General features: G+C 40.7%; 1 protein-coding gene across 1 annotated transcript in view; it reads left to right on the plus strand.

Moving 5' to 3' along the window:
- The first annotated feature begins 20146 nt into the window (after window positions 1-20146).
- Window positions 20147-22636, plus strand: part of LOC117358655 (transmembrane matrix receptor MUP-4-like) — an 83390-nt gene continuing 80900 nt past the window's right edge. The window contains exons 1-2 of the mRNA XM_033940131.1: window positions 20147-20259; window positions 20722-20834. Coding sequence (XP_033796022.1) covers window positions 20160-20259; window positions 20722-20834 — 213 coding nt within the window. The 5' untranslated portion in view covers window positions 20147-20159. The remainder of the gene's footprint in view (window positions 20260-20721; window positions 20835-22636) is intronic.

Here is a 22636-nt window from a genome sequence, read left to right on the forward strand (position 1 = left end):
CTCTACATTATCTGTTTCGGCATGGTTTTGCAGTGCCCAATGGATGAAATCTCCAATTGTCTACTACCACTGCAGACAACCAGGACACCTCATCCAGTTTTGTCAAGCTAGATTGGAAGACCTAGAAGACTTCAACTTCCAAAGGTCTGCAAGATATGAAAGTCTGGATAGGGAGTCATATGCAAGCCCTGAGGGTCCATGGGAACTTAGCCTAAGTCTGGAAATTTGTGAAAGTAGCCCACCTTCTGCATATCCTATATAATAAAAAGCTAGCCGCGCATGCGCACTCCTATTTGCGTGTTCCGTGTGCTGTAGGTCTGTGGTCGCAGGAGTGCGCATGCGCGAGTCTCCAGCCTTCTTCCCAGAACCTACCTTGGCCGCCAGCAGCGGCGGCTCCTCTCACAAGCCCCCAGCGCTGCTTTCAGCTCCTGCTGCATGGGGCCCACACCGAGCCATCCGACATTACCATAAAATCTCGCCAAGCGCTCTTTTAAAATCTTCAGACGCGAGCGGCGGCTTGCCGCGCACGCCCCAACGCCAAGTGCTCTTTTAAAATCTTCAGGCGCGAGCGGCGGCTTGCCGCATGTGCCCTGACCTCAAAACGCCGAGCGGTGGCTTGCCGCACGCGCCCTGACCTCAAAACCCCCTGCCGGCATCTATTTTTCCTCCTCCTCGCCTGCTCACAGCGTTTAACTGAAAAGCGCTGCGCTGTGCTGCCACTGGCCTCACAATCTTCTTTCCACTGCGGCCCGCCCTCTCACAACTTCCTGTTTCCGCTAGGGTTGGCCGCAGTGTAGAGAAGACACCGAGGCCAGCAACAGTGCAGTGCAGCACTTTTCTGTGACGCAAGTAGATTTCTGTGGCTCATATGCACAGGGGGAGCAGGAAAGGAATGCTGCTGGACGGGGGGAGGGAAAAGGAAGGGAACAGGGGGAGCAGGCAAGGGGTGGGTGCACAGGGAAGGGGGGAATGCTGCTGCTGCACAGGAAAGTGGGGAGGAATGCTGCTGCTACACAGGGAAAGAGGGAATGCTGCTGCTGTACAGGGAAGTGTGGGGGAATGCTGCTGTACAGGGAAGGGGGGAATGCTGTTGCTGCTACACAGAGAAGGGGGGAATGCTGCTGTTGCTGCACAGGGAAGTGGGGGAGGGGGGAAAGGGGGCCAGGGAGCAATCTTGGTTTGCTTTGGGGGGGAGACAAAAGGGGGCCATGGAGAGAGACAGAAAGATAGGCAGGCAGCGCACGAGAATGAAAAACAGACACACAGAAAGACAGCAGGCAGGAAGAGAGACAGAAAGAAAGAAACACAGACAGACAAAGGGGGCCAGGGAGAGAGACAGACAGAAAGAAAGACAGACAGTGGGACGGAGAGAGATGAAGAAAGAGACAGGGGCAGGGAGAGACACAGAAAGAAAGAAAGACAGATAGACATATTCTAGCACCCGTTAATGTAACGGGCTTAATGACTAGTGTAGAAGAAAATGCTGAAAACTGGAAAAGATTATGGGAGGAGAAAGTGATTGCCCTGTACAAGGAAAAGAAAGCAAGGTTGGAAGAACTTCTGGAGTTGCAGTTGAGGAACCAAAAATAGGACACTGATAAGTTAAGTAGTGGTGATGCTTCAGTGGAGGATGAGGAGAAGGAAAGTAAATTGGAATATGCAAGTAAACAAGATGAAAATGCAAACCAGAAAGATGATATTGAAAGTGAATAAATGGAAGTTCTGCCTCAGTAATGCTCCCTGATGAAGAAAAAAACGATACAGTGAAACATGCAGAGAATATGGAAACAGGCCTGGAGGGAAAAAACAGTTAAAAAAAAAAATCAAAAGATGAGATAAAAGATGATAAAGACTTTCTAACAGCTGTTGAAACAGAAAAGGATGATGAAGCAGAGGAAGCAGAAGAGGCTGATGATAAAGATGTAGCAGATTCTGGTGATGCTACACCATCTCAACTGCTTCCTTCAGAAGAACTTGCAGCTGAAGCTGAGCAGGTGGCTCCTGAAGAAGGGATTGCTAGTACATCTGTGAAAGAAGCAGAGGATGATAACATTTTGGTTACAATCCAGAATGAAGATACTATAACATTGGATTTTGATGGTAATGACCTCCTTGAAACAGGTGAAAATGTGTAAATTACAGGTTCTGAGCCAATTAAATTCAAATATGAGCAGGATGTTGTGGCACAGAAGAGCCTGGAGGAAAGCAAGAATTATTGAATGACAAAGAATCATAAAAATGACAAAAAGAGATTATGGAAAAAGTCTACACTGAAATAGCTCAGTTGACAAAGTCAAAGAAGTTGAGATGATATTATCTGAATATTAAATTGCTACTGATGAGGAATGTATGGATTGTGATCAAGGAACAGATCAGGATGACTACTCTGAGGAAGAGTATAAAGAATGCTCTAATGAGGCAGAGAAAGACAAAAGTCTTGAAGAAAGTAGAGAGTATAAAGGGAAGGAAAGTGAGCTGAATGAAAGTTCATGAGAGGGGGGAGTCTTTCTTGATTAAAAAGAAATGATAGAAGAAGGAAGATTTACCAGGGAGAACCAGAACATTCAAGGCTGTTTCTTTTCAGAAGGTCAGGAAGAAGACGAGTTTATCATGAAGAAAAATGAGGAGTAAACAAGGATGCTGGGCTGTATAGAGGGAGGCGTAGCCAGTAGAGGGAAGAAGGTGTTGATGCCCCTGTACAGGTCATTGGTAAATCCCCACTTGGAGTATTGTGTTCAGTTATGGAGACTGTATCTGGCGAAGGACGTGGGAGGACTTGAGGCGGTCCAGGGGAGGGTGACGAAAATGATAGGAAGCTTGCGCCAGAAGACGTATGAGGAGAGGCTGGAAGCCCTGAGTGTGTGTACCCTAGAGGAGAGGAGGGACAGAGGAGATATGATTCAGACGTTCAAATATTTGAAGGGTATTAACGTAGAACAAAATCTTTTCCAGAGAAAGGAAAATGGTAAAACCAGAGGATATAATTTTGAGGTTGAGGGGTGGTAGATTCAAGAGCAATGTTAGGAAATTCGACTTTACGGAGAGGGTGGTGGATGCCTGGAATGCGCTCCCAGGAGATGTGGTGGAGAGGAAAACGGTGACAGAGTTCAAAGAAGCGTGGGATGAACACAGAGGATCTAGAATCAGAAAATAATATTAAATATTGAACAAAGGCCAGTACTGGGCAGACTTGCACGGTCTGTGTCTGTATATGGCCATTTGGGGGAGGATGGGCTGGAGAGGGCTTCAATGGCTGGGAGGGTTTAGATGGGATGGAGTAGGTTTTAACGAAGATTTCGGAAGTTGGAACCCAAGCACAGTACTGGGTAGAGCTTTAGATTCTTGCCCAGAAATAGCTAAGAAGAAAAAATGTTAAAAATTTAAATTTTTAACATCAGGTTGGGCAGACTGGATGGACCATTCGGGTCTTTATCTGCCATCATCTACTATGTTACTATGTAACAATACCAGGAAAAAAGAACAAAGTCCACAGTTCTATTCCAAGAATTGGAATGGGATCTGGAAGATGAAATGGTAAAGTAGAGAAAATTTGAAGAAATAAATTACGTAGAATTCCAACTGTGTTTAAGATATTCAAAAAGAGCAGTTATAAAAAGAAAAAAGAGAATGAATTACAATTACAAGAAGAGAAAGAAGAGTCTTTTATGGAATGGAAGCAATTTGTATGAGCATGCGTTTACAGGCAAGTCTAAGCAGTGAAATGAATACTGCAGGAAAAAGTCCCAAAATTATTGAAACAGATCTGCTTAGGAGATTGCAGTATGGAAGTTCTGAAAAATCTCTGCTCCCAAAGAATGGATCACGTGTTACTTATGGAAAATTTATGGGGTAATGAATATGATAAAAAAAATTTTGCCTTAAGACAAATATTTTTTTCTCAGTAAGGGTGAATGGTTACAATACTCAGTGGTTAAAATGGTTATAATGCTCAATTTGTTGGCCACTACGTTCTGTTGTTCTGTGAATGCTAATAATTTGTGGTATATAATTTATACAGAGGTCGTAATAGAAAATGGTTCAAATATAACTGATATTTGAATGGCAAATATGAAACCGATGTATGCAGGTTCTCCAGAACAAACAAAGGTGTATGTTCTGGATTTCTTAAAGACAGTTTTATCATGGAATAAATAGGAATCAACATTATTCCTATTCTATGTGAGTTGTGTTTGATAAATAAAAATATATATATTGGGGTGGTTTTGAAAGGAGTTGTAAGGGTAAGGAAAATGTTAAGGGCAACATTCATTTTTAAGTCTGTGCAAATGTTACTCCTGTGGGGTTAAAAACATTTTTTTCTGAGGCTGAGAGGGCTCAGGCTCTGTTCTCATGAAAAGATTAATTGCAGAATTCTGACAGACATTAGCACAAGATACCTGTGCCTGCTGGTTGCCCTGGTAACCAAGGTAAACATTCTGATGGCTTCCCATTGGTTGTGAAGTTCAGTTGGATGCTTTTTGAGGAATTTAAGAGTAATTGTAAAAGGTTTTAATTTAAAACATAGAGCTCTTTTTACAAAGGTGTGCTAGCGGTTTTAGCGCATGCACTGGATTAGCGCACACTATAGTGCGCGCTAGCCGAAAATCTACTACCTGCTCGAAAGGAGGCGGTAGCGGCTAGCGTGCCTGTAGCAATTTAGCATGCGCTATTCCACGCTTTAAGGCCCTAGCGCGCCTTTGTAAAAGCCCATAGTATCTGAGTGAATTTGACTGTATTTAATTGATGAAGCTCGCTGAAATTTATTTGGTTTCAAGGTTTAATGATTGAGTGTACTGGAGGTTGATTGCTGGTATAATTTGTGGTTTCAGTGTTTAAACTATAAATTATAGGGTATTTTTGAACTGACTTAACACTGTTATAATTAAAATATTTACTTCCCTCTGATACAAAATATGTCAGAGGGAAGGTTTCAAGGTCATCTGCTGGTAGCATGGAAGAAGGAATGCTGCCGACAGCCTGAAATGAGCGAGCGAGTGTGCTGGAGGAAGGTACCATCCCTTCTGGATCTTCGAACAAAGATGGCCCATCCCCACAGGATCCCTTCGAGTCTGAAGTGGATCCCCATGGACAGCCAGATTCCCATAGTCCTTGTTCCCATGCAGTTCTCTATTCTCTAACCAGTGCTATTGTCAGCAGCCACCTTAAAAGTGGCCGCTGAAGCAAGGCAATCAATTGACAGTACCAGTTAGAGAATTGCGCCTCCAGCAAAAGTAGGCACCAGAAATGTAGGCTAGGGTTTTCCAGGCCTACATTTCCGCTACCTAACTTTGATATGAATTGTGTATCCATAGGCGCTTTATAGCACCTATTGCTACTTTCAGTGTTATACAAACAAGTGTAGCGTTGATAGACCAGAATATTTTTTTTAAGTGCTTTAAAGGATCATCAGACTAGTGTTGCCTGATTCAGGAAAAAAAATATTTTGATTCGATTTTCTTGCCCAATTGAGTGTTCTTTTTCCAAACATCCTGGTGGGTTTATTTTATAGCCTCTTCACCCCTTTGCCCTCTCCTATCCACATTGGCACTGTGGTAGAAACAAAATAAACAAAAAAGGCTTTTCATCTCTCTGTTAAATCCTAGCTCACATTCGCGGTCTAATACCAGATCTGGCAGGATACAAATTTCAAATCTGACACATTGTAATCACAAAAAAGAAAATAAAATTATTTTTTCTATGTTTTATTGTCTGGTCATTTTCAAATCATGTTGGTCCCAGGCTCTGCAACAAACGTCTTCTGATAACTCACTTGCCAGGGTCTCTTGCCCATTTGTTGTTTTCTTCTTTCTCTGTGGTAACCATCCATCTTCCATCTCTGTCTTCCCCTTCCATTTCCCTTCCTTCTCCCTGTAGGGACGCCATTTTGAAACAGGGCGAGATCAGCACACTGATTTCCTAGTCCCTGTGAAAGAATGCTGAATCATTTCCTCTCTCCCCTTTACCTGTCATAAATTAACCCTTATCTTAATTAAGCAGTCCTTATTTGGAAAGGACATCAGCTGACAGGCATTGAGTACGTGCAGAAACACAGACATTGACCACGTGTTAATCAGGTATTATCTAAGTGCTGAGTTGGAGGGTGATCACGAGGTAAAGGGAGGGTGATTACGATGTAAAAGCATGTACCTTTGTATCCACCAATCATTAGAAATGTAATCAGAGTTACTATGATGTCATTAGCATAGAAGCATAATAAAAAGAGCTCCAGAGCTTGCCAAGGCAGTGTCTCCGCTCGACTCTTAGCCTGTGTGTGTGTACTTGCTGTGTCCCATCCCTACAAGTGACGCCGAGAACAGGGACTCTTCACCCTGTTTGCTCCGTCTGACGATAAGACTAGGTGCACCTCATCCTCCAGGATCCTCTCGAGTAAGTATGGGAAATTTCCTGTCAGATTTACAGCGTGCTCATGTGAAAGAATTGAAGTATATTCTGAGACATACAGATAGAGAGGTCTCTGATTCACAGTTAAAATGTTTAGTACAGGAAATAGGATAGCACTGCCCCTGGTATCAGAACAGGGATCTCTAAAAGTAGAAGATTAGCTTAGAGTCGGGAAAGTTTTGTATGCTGAGCCTAGGGCATCAGCAGCCATATTAATTTTATGGCAAGTGTGCCTTGGAGAAGGTAGGGACAAAGGCGTCCTCCAAGGTGTCAATGGTCTCATTAACCGTTCCCCCACTCTGACTATTCCAGTCAGAACAAATATCCAAAAATCATACCTCCCGCACAGTTACCTCCAGCTCCTTTAAGTGCAAAAAAGGAAGAAACATTAGTGCACCCTTTAAGTGCATTTCAAGCAATGATGAAAAAGGCCAGAGAGGAAGGGCAATTAGCAGCAGAAGATATGAAAGATTTAATTCAAGCCTACCTAGTCACATATGCCCAAGATCCTAATGGTCCAGGACAAATAGCTACTTATCAACCATTATCCTTTGCAATATTGCAAGAAATTTGTAAATCTATTTCAGAGACAGGTTTACAAAGTAATTTCACAGCTGGGTTATTTGAAACCCTTGCTGGGGCGCATACTTTAATACCACAAGATTGGAAAGACATTATGCGCATGGTATTGACTACGGGTCAATATGTTATGTGGGATAGTAAATATCAAAGGGAGGCTCAATGAAGAGCTTTACAATCTGGAGGGCTTTATACCCCAGATCAGTTATATGGAACAGGAAATTTCTCTACTATTCCCCAACAAGGTGTACTTCCAACAGAAACACTGACGATAGGGAGTCAGTGTGCCTTCAGAGCATATCATAAAGTACCAGCCTCAGGAACACCAGTTAATAGTTATGCAAGCATCAAACATGAGGCCACCGAGCCTTATATAGAATTTACTAGTCATTAAGCCCATTACATAAATGGGTGCTAGAATATATGTATGTCTGTCTTTCTGTCTCTCTCCCTCCCACTTTCTCTGTCTCTCCCTGGCCCCCTTTCTCTGTCTTTCTGTCCCTCTCCCTGTGCCTTTCCTCCAGGTATGGCCCCTCCCCCTTCCCTCCCGCGGTGTAGCCTGCTCCAAATGCCCTCCCCCTTCCCTTATCGTGTTTCCCGCAGGCAGGCCCAGCTTCTTCCCTGCACATACCATTTTTTTTCTGTTTCCCTCCCTCGTGTGGCTGCCTGCCTGGTTCCACTGAGCGGCTTGCAGCTGGAGTCTCTTTCAGCGCTTCCTAGCCCGGTCCGCGGTCTGGCCTGCTCTGGACGAGTGTCGCAGGTCTCCTCTCGATCCCCGCCAGCATCGGAATCCTTCTCCGACGCTGGTGCGGCTCATGAGAGGAGCTGACACTGCGATCTGGAGAGCAGGGAGTCCAACGCTGGTGGCTGGGAAGCAGTAAGGCTGGGGACTCGCGCATGCGCACTCCTGCGGCCACGGACCTACATCTCACAGATCAGAGATCACGGAAGCACGCAGTTGAGTGCGCATGCGCGGCTAGGGGTTTTATATATATAGATAAACAGGTTATAGGAAGCAATTGCCATTTTAGCAGCTGCAGTACAAAAAAGTTCCACTCCAAAAGGCACTTGTTATAGCTGTGGGAAACCAGGACACTTCAAATGAAACTGCAAGGCAAATATTAATAAACCACCCATATTGAACAGAGGACGACTCCCTAATATTGGTCCAAAATGTAAGAAGGGATATCATTGGGCTAACCAATGTCACTCAGAAACAGCGAGACGCAGCCCTTCGAGAAACTTCCCATCAAGCAGTTCTCTGGCCCCGGTACAAACAGAGTCTATAATTTCAAGCACAAAGCCAACTGTGTTAAATTCAAAATCTGTAACAACTCAAAGTGCGGGCATAGACTTATATATTCAAGCAGAACAGGAAATGGAAAAAAGCAGGAGATGAGGTTAGAGGTTTGTAGGTGCAGGAATTAGCTTAGTGGAACCGAGGATTTAGAAACTGCATCTGTGTGTGAGAAGGATGGGGCTTTCTGCCTGCATGAATGTGCGTTTTTGTTGTATGACTGATAAGTTGGGTCTGAAGAGAAATTAGAAAAGGAGGAGTTGGTCCAAATCTCTAGAGAGAAGATAAGGATTTTAACCTCTTATCTTTATAACCTTTTATATTTATAAATTTGAAACTTGGTTCAGCAAATACAATAATAAATTATATTTTTGTACATTGGTTGAAATACTGGTGACTAAGATGTGGGGTGTTAATTGTCCATCATAAATTGGAGTCACTGTTAAATTTCTAGATTCATGCTGACACTGTAGCTGGGGTCATTTTCTTCCCAAACTACCTGACCTTTGCACTTCTTATCAAGTGTGTTGACAGGCTTCTCCCAGGTCCTTTGTTTGCTACTCTTCAATACTGATAACTTTGAGGTAATCTAGGTTTGTCCAAGATTAGATATGAAGGATGTAACCTTCCATAGCTTTTGATCACTCTGGTTAAGCCACCAGAACATGCTGACAATTATTAACTGCATTGCAGAGCTGACACTGAGAAGAGTGTTAAGTTAAAGGAACCTTTACAGTGATAGTCGTTTATTCATGTAAATGGAAAGTTTCTTTTTCTCCTTTCAATACTAATGAAATTGCAATTTAATAGTTGTGGTATTTCACGTCTTATTTGTGAAAAGCAAATAAGCAAACAAAGAAAAAGTGGGTAAGTGATTCAATGTCACTTAATGAACTGTCCCCAGATATGGAATGCCTTCCAAGATAATTACAAATCAGGTAAGCTATTTCTGAATCATGTTATTACAAGAATTAATAGAGTCCTCATTGATTAGGCACTCTTAATTGGGTACGCCCCTATTTTAATATACCTACTGATCTTCTCAGCTCCTTATTTCATCTAATGACTAAAGGCAAACAATCTGCAGATTTGATCTATATAACACCAGACATTCAAAAAGTGATAGTGATTATTAACCAGCATTTATTAATGCAATGGGTTGATAGAATTCAGGATAATATAGCACTTTCCTTATTAATCCTTCTGCAGAAACACCAGCCTATTGCGGTTTTAGGCCAGCTAACCCCAGATAATCGGTTACATATAGTGGAATGGATCTATTTACCACATACCCCCCTAAGAATATCAGCTCTCCTCAATACATGTATAGTTCACTAATTTGTAAGGTGAGAAATAGAGCCTTAGACATTTTGGGTTTCGACTTGGTTTCTATCACCGTTCCCATTTCACAAAAGCAATGGGAATTTCTTTTTAAATATAATGATGAATTGCAAATTGCATTAACAAATTACATCGATCATATTTGTCATCATTATCCTAAAGATAAATGATTAATTCTAGTTGCAGAAGACGTTTTAGATTTTCATTCTGCACTAAGCTTAACACCTATAATCGTGCACTGGACCCAAGAAAATGCTTCTTGGGTTTTATTCACTCCTCCGCAACAATCTGCTCAGTGATCAGAAGTAGCCGCTGTTATTCTTGCACTGCAAACCTTTTCCCACTGTCCATTGAACCTGATCACAGACAGTCTGTACGTTCGGAATTTAATTTACCAGCTTCCTGGTGCCTACATCACCCCATCAATTGATGACAACTTGCTATCATTGTTTCTTGAATTACGCTCATTATTGTCGACACGTAAATACTCTCTTAGCGTGTTTCATATTTGCAGCCATCAAAATCTTCCTGGAGTCATTTCTGCAGGAAATAATATTGCAGACGCTGCAACCAGGAAGGTTTTTGCACAGTTTTACTACCCCCATAGATAGTCATGCATTCTTCCACCAAAATGCTAAAGCCCTGGTAAAAATGTTTAAAATTCCATTAAATCAAACTACAACTATAGTTCAATCTTGCCCACAATGCTCACAGCTTAATTCGGCTGCTAAGTATGGGGTAAACCTCAGGGGACTTGCAGTAAATCAAGTATGGCAAATGGATTTCACACAATATCTCCCTTTCGGGAAATGGAAATATCTACACATTACTATTGACACCGGTTCTGGCTATCTTTGGGTGACGTCACAAACAGGAGAAACTATGAATCAAATAATTAATCATATGTTACAATGCATTGCTGTTATGGGAAAACCAAAAACTTTAAAAACAGATAATGGTTCTGCATATTCTTCCAATGCTTTTTCTGAGTTTTGCTTACAATGGGATATCCAGATGACTCACGGTTTGCCTTATAATTCTAAAGGACAAGCCATTGTAGAACGAGCAAATCGCACATTAAAATCATATTTATAAAAACAGAAACCAGTGAAATATGCTGTTCCTAATTTGAGACAGATTCAAATGTCTTTATCCATTGTTTTGTTCACTATTAACCATTTGAACTATTTTTCAGAGTATTCTGCACATGATAAACATCATCAAAAGGCAGTTCCATTACTGTAACCTTTAGTTAAATATAAACTATCTCCTAATCTTGTCTGGCATGGGCCTGCTCCCTTAATAACTTGGGGGAGGGGCTATGCCTTTGTTTCAACTCCTACAGGTCCAGTTTGGGAACTGAGCAGACATGTCTGAACTGCATGCGCAGCCGCTGACACTCCGCCTGTTCCTATCTCAGAAACTACAGAAGAAGCTGCTGACATGCATCCCGCTCCTCTCTCAGAAACTAAAGCAGCAGAAAGAAATGTCATGGCACAAGCATCTGCAGAACCCCATTCCTGAGTTTGATTTAATCTTAAGGTGACCACAAGTTCCCATAACACAGTAAGACGACCGGTAAAGAAAGCGTTATTCTAAGACTGACCCTGTGACATGGGGACACATTAAAAGCTTAAGTGACCAAGCCATTCTCACCTTGAAAAAGACTGATAAAGAAATGACATCTGAAAATTTTACTGCTGCTATTTTTGCACAATTAACTTATAATTCTTTAATGATTGTTATTTGTTTGTTAACTTTTCTTAGTCTTCCTTTACCTTCTGCTGGGGAATCATGGGAGCAAAGAATGCAATATAACATTTGGGAAAAATAGCATTATATAATCATAAAACTTTAGCCCGATTACCTTGTGCATTAGCTAAAAACATTAATCATACCTCACACGCACTTAGCTTGCTAAATCAAGAACATAATGAAATACGGACAGTTGTGTTAGACAACAGAGCCACCATAGATTATCTCTTATTATTACTTCATCACAGTTGCGAAACCATAAAAAATATGTGCTGTTTTAATCTGACAAAAAATAGCAACCGAATAGAAGAACAAATTCAGCAACTGCATAATTTGGTCTCTAATATGCGTCAAGATAACTTACCAGAGTGGTGGAATGCTCTATGGTCTGGGTTACCAGCTGGCCAGTGGTTCCAGTCCTTTTGCAATATCTACTCATTGGAATAGGTCTCTTGATTTCTCTCTGTTGTCTTATTCAATGCCTGCCTTCTTTGCTTTATTCATAAGTCCATGTCATGGTCATTATCGCAAATTATCCCGAGCAGATTTGCCTTATCTCCGTAAAGCCCTTAAAAATAATAAAGTAAGGGGGAATGTAGGGACGCCATTCTGAAACAGGGCGAGATCAGCACACTGATTTCCTAGTCCCTGTGAAAGAATGCTGAATCATTCCCTCTCTCACCTTTACCTGTCACAAATTAACCCTTATCTTAATTAAGCAGTCCCTATTTGGAAAGGACATCAGCTGACAGGCATTGAGTACGTGCACAAACACAGACATTGACCACGTGTTATTCAGGTATTGTCTAAGTGCTGAGTTGGAGGGTGATCACGAGGTAAAGGGACGGTGATCACGATGTAAAAGCATGTACCTTTGTATCAACCAATCACTAGACATGTAATCGAAGGACTTACTATGATGTCATTAGCATAGAAGCATAATAAAAGGAGCTCTGGAGATTGCCATGGCACCGCCTCCGCTTGACTCTTAGCCTGCATGTGTATGTTTGCTGTGTCCCATCCCTACATCCCCCGGAGGTCTGGCATCTTTCCTATTTTTCATCTCAGCGATGGATCCCACCATTCCAGATCTACCATCTCTTCTTTTCTCAACTACCCTTTCTTCCAGAATCTCTCTCCTTTCCCACCAGCTCTCCCTTTCTCTTTCTAACTATCCTCCTATCCAGTATCTCTATCCCCCTACACCATCCCTTGTGTCCAACTTCTCTCCCTTTCTGTTCCTTCCCTCCCTAAATCCCATTGTCTACCATCTCTCTCCCTCTCCTGTTTTTAGATGCATTATTTCTTCTATCCCTCCCCATCTCCCCTCTCCATGATCTCCCCCTCCACCAAGTTCACTTCTCCCATCCATCTTCTCCCCATCTCTCCTTCTCCAGTCCACCAACTCCTCCAAGTCCATCTCCCCTCTGCCCCATCTACCTTTATTTTGATGTTACAACATGTTGCCAGTGGCAGTAGTGATTTAGCGATCTACTCCTCCCGCCACTCATTGCGACTTCTCTCCACTGCGGCCCACCCTCAGTGAAAACTTTCTGTTTCTGCATGGGTGACTGAATAGAGAGAAGACACCCGGAGTAGCAGCAGGGTAGTGAATCGCATTCGCTACCATAGCTTTTGTCTGGCCAGGGAGGAGAGGAGAAATACTTCCGGCCAGGAAGGAGAGAGCCTTGCTGCCGCCAATCTGCATGCATAGACCCGTTCGAGCTTTCCCTCTGCTACCAGAGACCTTGCTTCTGATGTAACTTCCAGTTTTGTAAAACCGGAAGTTACATTAGACGGAAGGATTCCGGTGGCAGAGGGAAAGCCCAAACGGGTCTCTAGCAAGGGGGCTGATGAATCGGTAAATTTGATATTTTTTCAAAAACAAATCTTTCTAAATTTTCCTTATTTTCTGTTTACTTTTACTATTATTTATTATTTACTTCATTGTTTTCATTATTATTTACTTCATTGTTTCATTATATATATATATATATATATATATAAAGAGAAGTGTTTAAACTTAGCTTTCAATAGCATTTATCCCCTTTTCCAATGCATTTCAAATTCCTTTGTCAATTTTACAAAACTCTGTCTGCTTTTACAAAACTCCCGGCCTCTAAAGATGAACATCTATGCACTCCCATCAGTATTGATTCTTCCCCCATTCAAATGGACAGCAAAGTTAAACTTCTTGCCATTATCCTAGACAGAGACTGTACATTCCATCAACAAATTAGTGCTGTAACACAGAAATGTTTTCAGAAACTAAGGCTTATCCATTCTATCTCATCCCTCCTTGATTCACCTTCTATCAACATTCTGATTCATTCTCTTGTCATTTTGACACTTGACTACTGTAATTATCTCTACCAAGGTATAACCCAGAGGGAAATCCATTGGGTACAACCATTACAAAACAGTACTGTTAAACTTCTTTACCATGCAAAAAAAATATGACCATGTCACTTCCCTGCTCCACAAGGTAAATTGGCTACCTATCACACACCACCTTACTTATAAAATATTACTTCTTGTCTTCAAAACTAAAAACTCTTATCAACCAGCTTTCATTGACAAACTTTTAATTCCATATGCATCTTGTAGGGCTCTCCGATCAAGTAACCAAAACTTGCTCACTATTCCTCCGATATGAGAACTCTTCAATGACACTACCTGCAAATCCATTTTTTCTGTTACAGCTCCTACTTTATGGAATGCCCTTTCCGCCGATCTCCAATTAGAAAACTCAGGTAAATTTAAAATCAAACTCAAAACTTTTCTTTTTAAAGATGCTTATTCTCTTTAATTGTAGGTCCCTTTGACAAATCATCTTTTATTTTTGCAGAACCCTTTTGGAAATCAAAACGCTTTTTTTGAAGCGAGCCCTCCCTCCCTAAATGTAATTGTCTCTACCACTTCGCTCCCTTTTTGTTTTATTTTTTCTATTACAATATATTTAATCGCTTCTCTTTCCCTACTTCCCTCCTGTTTCATGTACGTCAGTGTGTCAATGCTTCCCTCCTTGTTAGCTTAGACATGTTTTTAATTTTTAACTATATTTTATTGTTAACCATTTAGACACTGTATGATAAGCGGTATATCAAAAGTAAAGAAACTTGGAAACTTGAATGTGTGTGTTGAAACTCTGTGAGCTTTCATACGAGTATCAGAAGCTTTTTTTGTTCTGTTTTTTTCCTGGGAGGGTTAGCTTATGGATAAAAGAATTATCTGTTCTTTTGCATATTTTGTTAGAAATACATGACCTTAGCCTAAGAAGACACTGACTTTAGCCTGCATTCATCTAGGGAGGTTAGGGTTTTACTTCCTTTCATTTGTTTACAGATAAGATAGTTGCAAACATCCAGATCTTCAGAGTTGCTGCAGGCTCCATACAGGTGGCAGAACAACTCATCTGAACCCAATACAATAAAGTGGTGATACCGGTGCAAACAGAGTTAAAAAAATACTTTATTTTTACATTTTATTGAACTTTGGGGCTGAGAAACACTCTGGTTTTTAAACAGTCATCTAGTCAAATTTTACCTGTGGTTCTGGATATCCTGGAGCAAAGTTGGTATTAAGTTGAAAGACATGGCGTGTTTGTTTGAGGTTTGAATATTATCACTAACTATAATGGTGTGATCAATATAAATTTGATCATATATGAATGATAAATTAGCTTTGCTATTCATTTTAATTTAAAAGTATACATAAGTATGGATTAATGAGAGAAAGCCAACATGGCAATCTTGCCTCACTAATCTACTGCATTTCTTTGAAGATGTGAATGAGCATGTGGATAAAAGTGAGCTGGTTGATATCATGTATTTAGATTTTCAAAAAGCATTTGACAAAGTACCTCATGAAAGAATTCTGAGGAAATTAGAGAGTCATGGGATAGGAGGTAATGTCCTATTATGGATTAAGAACTGGTTGAAGGACAGAAAACAGAGAGTAGGTTTAAATGGTCAATATTAATGGAGAAGGGTAAATAGTGGGGGTTCTGCCAAAATATAAGCTGGATCAGTGCATTAGAATCAATAGAAGCAACACAGAAACAATTGTTCAAGGAGGAAAAGCCTCAGACCTCTATTGGGAAAACCTCTTCTAACTTAAGAAGGTTGGTTAGCATAACTGGCAAAAACCTCCTATCCACTTTTGTTACAGCTGTTGAATTTAAAGAGCTGCATTCACTACTGCAATTAAAATTACATTCTAAAGTGCACTGCTGAATGCTTCTTAAAGTGCTGGCATTTTAAAGTGTTTCTCAAAGTGCTGGTCAAATGTTCATATAACCAAATGTAAACTTTGCTTTCAAACCATTCTTAAATGCTGATATGGAACATTATGTCAACAAAACTACAAAAACTTATCTGTGGCTCTTATGCAGGCTTTATGTCACAATCTTATCTCTGACTCTATACAAGCTTCTTTTTCTGCCCCATCTGACACTGGCCAAATAACGTTTCGCAAAAAGGGATTGAGAGGGGATAGTCTGTGAGATAAAGTTCAAATATTAACACTTGTTATCTTAAAACAGCAAAAAAACTCCAAGATAAGAAGCACTCAATTGCGTGTTCTGTCAATTCATCTTACTTGAAAAACGGCACCTGTAGTGCTCAATGCCCACGCCACAAAGAGGCTTGCCAGTGTCTGACATCATAATTTAAACAAACTGAAATGATTCTATTGGTTGGTAGAAAAATGATTGCATTGGTTAATAGAGGAAAACGAAAGCTATTCCATTAATTAATGGAAGCTTTATTTAACAAACAGAATAAACTGAGCAAACTTGCATGAACAAAATTAGTGCATCCCAAAACAAGGATTATGCAAAACAAAACAGAAAACAAAAAAACAAAAACAGAAGGTGTGTGCTAACTGCATGAGTTTAATAGCAACACCATGCTGCCTAGTGGTTCACAGAAAACAGCCTATACTAGTAGGTACTGAAACCCTGATTTTAGAACCAGCATCATTAGCCATGAAAAACAATTTTTTTCAAATTTGGTGACTTGTTTTATAAACAGACTTCTGGAGTTGCCATGGATGCCACAATGGCACCCTCGGTAGCAAATCTAGATAAGCAGATGGCTTTAAAAATAAGCAATATCACCTCTGTAATAACTATAGAAAAATAGACAAATATAGTGCAAAATATAGACAGCAGATATAAATTCTCAAAACTAACATTTCAATCACTAAATTGAAAATAAAACAATTTTTCCTACCTTTGTCTGGTGATTTCATGAGTCTCTGGTTGTATTTCCTTCTGACTGTACATCCAATATTTCTTTCTTTCTGCCTCCTGCATGCTTCTCCTCCAGACCTTTTTCCCTTCCCCCAAGCAACATCTCTCTCTGTCACTCCATGAGTCCAACTTTTCTTCCTCTCTCTTTTTCCCCTATTGGCAACATGTCTCCCTTCCTCTCTCTCTCACTGTTCATCTGTCTTTCTCTCATCCCTCCCTTGCTGCAAAGGGAATGTGGAAAGAAAGAGAGAGAGATCTAGGGTGCATTTCTCCCACCCCCTCTACTGCCACATCCAACATTTCTCCCTTTCTCATCCCCTGGATCATGTGCAGCATTTTTCACCATTGCCCACCAGCCCCATGCCCATTTCTCCTTCTATCACCCCTCTCCAGCACGTGCCACATCTCTCCCTCCATCACTATGTCCAACATTCCCTCCCCTTGTATCTATCCCCTTCAATCTGTCCCTCTGTTCTCTCTCCACCACCATATCCAAAATTTCTCCCTCTTATCCTTCTATTTATTCCCCATGCATCTCTACCTCACTCCTCTCTCTCTCTCCCTGCCCAATTTTCCTCTTTCTTCCTTTCTCCATGTGCACCTTCTCTTTCCCTCGCACTCACACACTGAAAACTATTAAGCAAGATATCTGAGTTCACAATACCTCTAGAGATTGAGATTGGACTCTTTTTTATATATATTTCCTCTTGAGCACACACTTCTCATCATGATTGGAAACAGAAGAAACGGTGGTATGGGTTAATTTAGTAGTTCTTATCTTACAATAAAAAAAGAAGCAACTTTCTGATCAGATGACATTAGGGTTGTCTATATACTGTATATGTCTGTACGTATTTCAAAGTTCTTGTAAAGTGAATTAGTGGGAGAAGAAAGTGAGATGCCTCTAATATTTAATTAAAACACCTATACCAGTGGAAATTTTCAAGGGGAGAGACCAGGTGGTATGTGTTTTGTAAATAGGGTGTCCTTTTCAGAGCCCTGGTCTCTTTTCCTGGGCCATTTGTTTGGTACACAGGCTGCTCAAACTTTTCAAAGGTTTTGCTAGTTATATCAATAGTCCTTGTGTCACAAGGATCTGTTGCCTGTTCTTTGGCCATTATTGATTTCAGTGTAAAAAACCAGCTTAATCTGGTACTGCTAAAAGAAGAACAAACCTCTCTTTTGGTAATATGCGCAACTTTTCAATTGCACAGAATATGTCATGGATGAAAAAGGAGCAGAATTAGCAAAAAAAAAAAAAAAAAGTTTCACTAATTTTAGTGAAATCAAATCCAGAACCCCCTTTGTCTTTCTCTTTTTAGTTCATTGCATAGGAAAAATGTGAATTGGAGGTATTTAAAATTTCTCCTATATAGTTAATCCCAACAATTTTAATGCAAAGAAATGGGAGAACGGGGCAGAATGCTCTACTGACCCTTAATACAGATTAGCAATCTGTAACTGACTTTGTGAAAGCCAAATATAGGACCCAATTCACCATCATATGAAAACTGCACTAAACAGTTTATTTTCTGAAAGTTGTTGCATAATAAAAGCAATAAATTGATACAAGTCTTACAGTAGTGCCTGAATTAGGGGAATAAAATCATTTTAAAAGGGTTTTTATTTTGTGGTGTATGAGGCAAGCAGATGTGTTTTATTGGGTGTATTTTGTTTTAATTTTTTATACAGTGTTTCTGTTTTTGTATTGTAGATACTATATTTTTTATATTCTACTAAACATGTTGTGATCCATCTTGAACAAATCATGTTTTCTACAAATGGAATAGCAAATACCAAAGTAAATGAAAGACCTAGATGAACTAAGAGGATCAGTAAGACTGTGTGGGTCTGCTCCGATCCGATTTTTGGGCTGAATCCAAAAGAGCTATTGATGCAATAAAAAGTTTGCATGCAAATGATTTACGCGGAGGGTCGTCGTAATCCCCAACTCTGTCATCCGATTGATGGCTGTGAGAGCAACTGTCACACATGCGCAGAACCGGTAGGGAAAGCCCAAACAGCTGAGAGGCAAGTGAAACCCTGAAAGCTATCTCCTACCACTCAGTTGTTCAAGGCAGGAAACCTTTTTTTTCCTTTTAATGGGCACAGATGCTGTGCATGATACACCCGCACACTATCGACCCCAAGTCATTTTTTTGGGATCTCTAAAAGCGGTTACTTTTTTTGTGCATCGGGAAGCCATGTTATAGCATCAATCACTCTACTTGTTTACATGGCATTTCAATATTAATGAGCTTATTTGCATGGTCGGATTGGAGAATGAGCAATCGTACAGAAAAACATGCGTTGAGCTGTTTTCTGCAAATATGATCGTCGCTAAAGCTGTTAAAACAAGTTTAGCGACGATGCTGGCTTTAGTGCATCTGGGCCCAAGTGTTCAGTGGGGTGACCTTCCTCTTCAATGTAACTATTTTCCCATGATGCTGCATGGACCTCTTATCTTGTAAATCGCCTTGAACCTGTAACTGCGATTAAGAAATCCTGATTAGATTAGATATCAGCTTTTCAGTGAAAAATTATTTTATATTTATTCATATTTGGAAACGTTTAATATTGAGCAGGGTTGTACAAAGATAGTGGACATTAAGCATGATCTAGGACAGGAGTGGGAAATCTCGGACCTAGAGGGCCACAACCCAGTTGGCTTTTCAGGATTTCCCCAAGGAATATGTATGAGATCTATTTGCATACAATGTGTCCTTAAAGAAAAGATGCTCCTTGCATTGCATTTTGGCATCTAAAACAAGGCCCTTTTATAAAATTGCCACTTTAGTCTCCCCAAGCCTCTCTTATTGGTGTGATAGGTGAGTGAAAGAGCTTAACACAAGGAGATGACAAAACACGGGCAGATGGGTAGAGATATAACAAATATAAAAGGAGCAATGATAAAGAAGGTTTTGCCAGGCACAGAAATTAATTGGGTTTCTTCTTAGGCTGATTGTTTAAAGTGGAAAAGAATCATAGAGTAGTCCCAGTGTTCCCCAGAGCCTAAATTACCTACCCCACCTTTCCTTTCCTTCCACTCAAGGTTTCTTCTTAGCAGAGTAAGGTTTAGAAATTATCAGAATCAGATTCTCATAACTGGTGAAACAGCTCCTGTAATTCTCAAACTTGCAGCTGTTGTAATTGCCAACTGTCTCTTTTTAGGGTGAAAGTACTTCCATTTTATTCAGTTCTCCTGGTCTTCTTATTTTCCCACTCAAATGAAGGTCAATAGAGCATCCAATTGCTAGCTATATGAAGCAACACAAGCAATGCAATACCTAATTAATTTGTGGTATTCTCACAGCTTTACTTGTACTTGGTCATATACAGATGAATAAAAGCTCTTATTCCCTAATTGTTTGTACAGCTCAGCCTAATCTGTCTATACAGCTGGAGAAAGTCAGCAGTGAGGAAATCCAATTCAGTTGGAACTCTGTGGTTGGACAAAGGCATGACCTTTATAAAGTGTCCTTACAAAGGAATGGTGTTGTGGAAAAAGAGAAGATCATTAATGACACCAGGATGATGTTTGGGGATCTATTGCCCTCCTATGAATATGTTATAACTGTGGAGACACTGATGTGCATACAGAAGATTTATGTATCACTAAAGGTTTGGACAGGTATAGTATCCTTGTAGCACTGTAAAATATTCCTATTACGCTGGATTCTAGCTAGGCTTAGTGCTTCTATATTGCAGTGCATTTCATTGATGCTTCAGGTGGACTTGGTTGCTGAAATATCATTCAGTTGCTTGAACTGATATTTGTGGTACAAAAGCATAAAAATAAAGATTTAAAAAAAAATAATAAAGATTAAAAAAAAAAAGAACAGGAGCGATAACTATATAAAATTTGATGGCTCTGTAAGAACATAAAAATTGCCGCTGTTGGGTCAGACCAGTGGTCCATCATGTCCAGCAGTCCGCTCACGCGGCGGCCCTTGGTCAAAGACCAGCGCCCTAACTGAGACTAGCCCTACCTGCGTACGTTCTGGTTCAGCAGGAACTTGTCTAACTTTGTCTTGAATCCCTGGAGGGATTAATTCACATGCTGCTGTCTTAATAGTTCTCACATTTCTTACAGATGGAAAACTTTTTCAAGGAAGGACCAGAATTACTAATGAGCTCTACAAACCTGGATATGCTGATAAATCGAGTCCTCAGTTTCAAGACTTTGCAAAAAACTTCAATCACGAGGTACAATGTTGTATGCACAAACAGGCCAATATAATAAGCTTTGATATTTTTAGTCTAGTGATTTTCATTAGTTTTAGCAAGGATTTTAGAGCACTAAATAAAGTGGCACTAGGCAGGCAGTAAAACACTGCAGGAAGTAAAGCTCAATGCAATAAGCAAGAGGATGCATTATTGAGATAAATACAGAATTGCTTTTTGATGCAGTAAAACATGCTACATTTTTACACTGTAGTTATAAAGGGTGACATTAGGCAGGTCTGATGATTGATAAGAAAAACATAAAAAAGTTCCTGCTGCTCAAATGAACTCCTTTCTAGATTAGAGACAGCACTAGCTGCCCTGATGTGTCCTACCATACCCAGAGATAGGGCTAGATGCTCTGTGGTGATCCCACCCCAGACAGAAGGCCTGACTAGTGTTGTATTTAGGGCAACAAGCATACATATGGCTGACCTCATAGATGGGCAGAAAATCCATCTAAGAGGTAACTTGGTGCAGCTGATATACCTGTAAGACTGTCAACTATCTCTGAATTTCCCTGATAGGATGATGCAGTCCTGGTTTTACAGGACTAGCATGCCTTTCCATTATTGCTTTCATGGATGTCCTCTGATTAGGATATACATCACACATGTCAAACACAAGGCCCGGGGGCCAAATCCGGCCCGCCTAGCCGTTTTATGTGGACCTCGGTGACTGTGTCGCATCTAAGTGCCTGACTGTGCAGCCCTGGTCCCAGTGGCGCTCCAAGTGCCTGAACACACTACCCCACTCCCAGAAGCGCTCCAAGCTCCTCCTCATGCTGCCTCAGTACCCATTTGCAGGCAGAAGGACCCAGTCCCAGTGTAAAAGCTAGGTTGGAGCAGGGCACTCCACAGACCGTGGCACAGGTGTCTCAGGGCGCGGCACAGGTGTCTCAGAGCGAGGAAGGATCTTATTATCCACTGTTATTTTCATGACAGCTGGATACAGTAAACCGTACTTAGCACCAATTTCTCGTAACGAAGGTCTTAAATCTAAAAACTGTTTCCTCCTCTCTGCCGTGGATTTAGCAAAATCCGGTACGATATAGATCCTGGCATCTTGGCACCGCAGGTTTTGATTCTCCTTTGCTAGCCGAATAATCTCTAGGGCGTGTTGGTATCTTAAAAGTTTAAAAATTAGCGGGCGAGAACCAACAAATTTATCAGGTCTTCTGATAGGGACCCTGTGTGCACGTTCGATCTCAATCGGATGTTTTGATTTAAAAGGCAGGACTTTCATTATGAAGTTTTCTAAAAAGGAAATTGGATTCCCTTTCTCCACCCCTTCTGGTACCCCTATTATTCTTAAATTCGACCTTCTCATCCTGTTTGAGCAATCCTCCAGCTCCTTGGTAAGGAAGACAATTTTCTCTCTGTCCTCTTTAAACTGCTTCCTTTCAATTTCAAACCCCTCCACATTCTTTTCCAGTTGGTTTACTTTTATTTCCAATATCTCCATTCTCCTATTTAGTGTAGATACTTCCTCTTGTAAATCATTTAATTTTCTTGAGTTTGACAAAACAATTTCTTTAATTGCTTTGATTTCTTTAAACATTTCCTCTTCCCATTTGCTATCTTTTGGAGTTTTCGATGGTGTTACTGGCTCTGGTTTCGATCTCTTCACACTTCCTGCATTAGTCATCGTAGAGTCAGCATTGCTTTGCTTCCCCATAGCCATTGTAACTATTAGTATGATAAAAACGGCAAATTTATATAATCCGATATTATTTTATGACAAAAATGTCTGTATTCATCAGGAGCTCCCTCTTCACCCGACCA

The sequence above is a fragment of the Geotrypetes seraphini genome, chromosome 4, assembly GCF_902459505.1.
Source record: "Geotrypetes seraphini chromosome 4, aGeoSer1.1, whole genome shotgun sequence".
Taxonomy (NCBI): domain Eukaryota; kingdom Metazoa; phylum Chordata; class Amphibia; order Gymnophiona; family Dermophiidae; genus Geotrypetes; species Geotrypetes seraphini.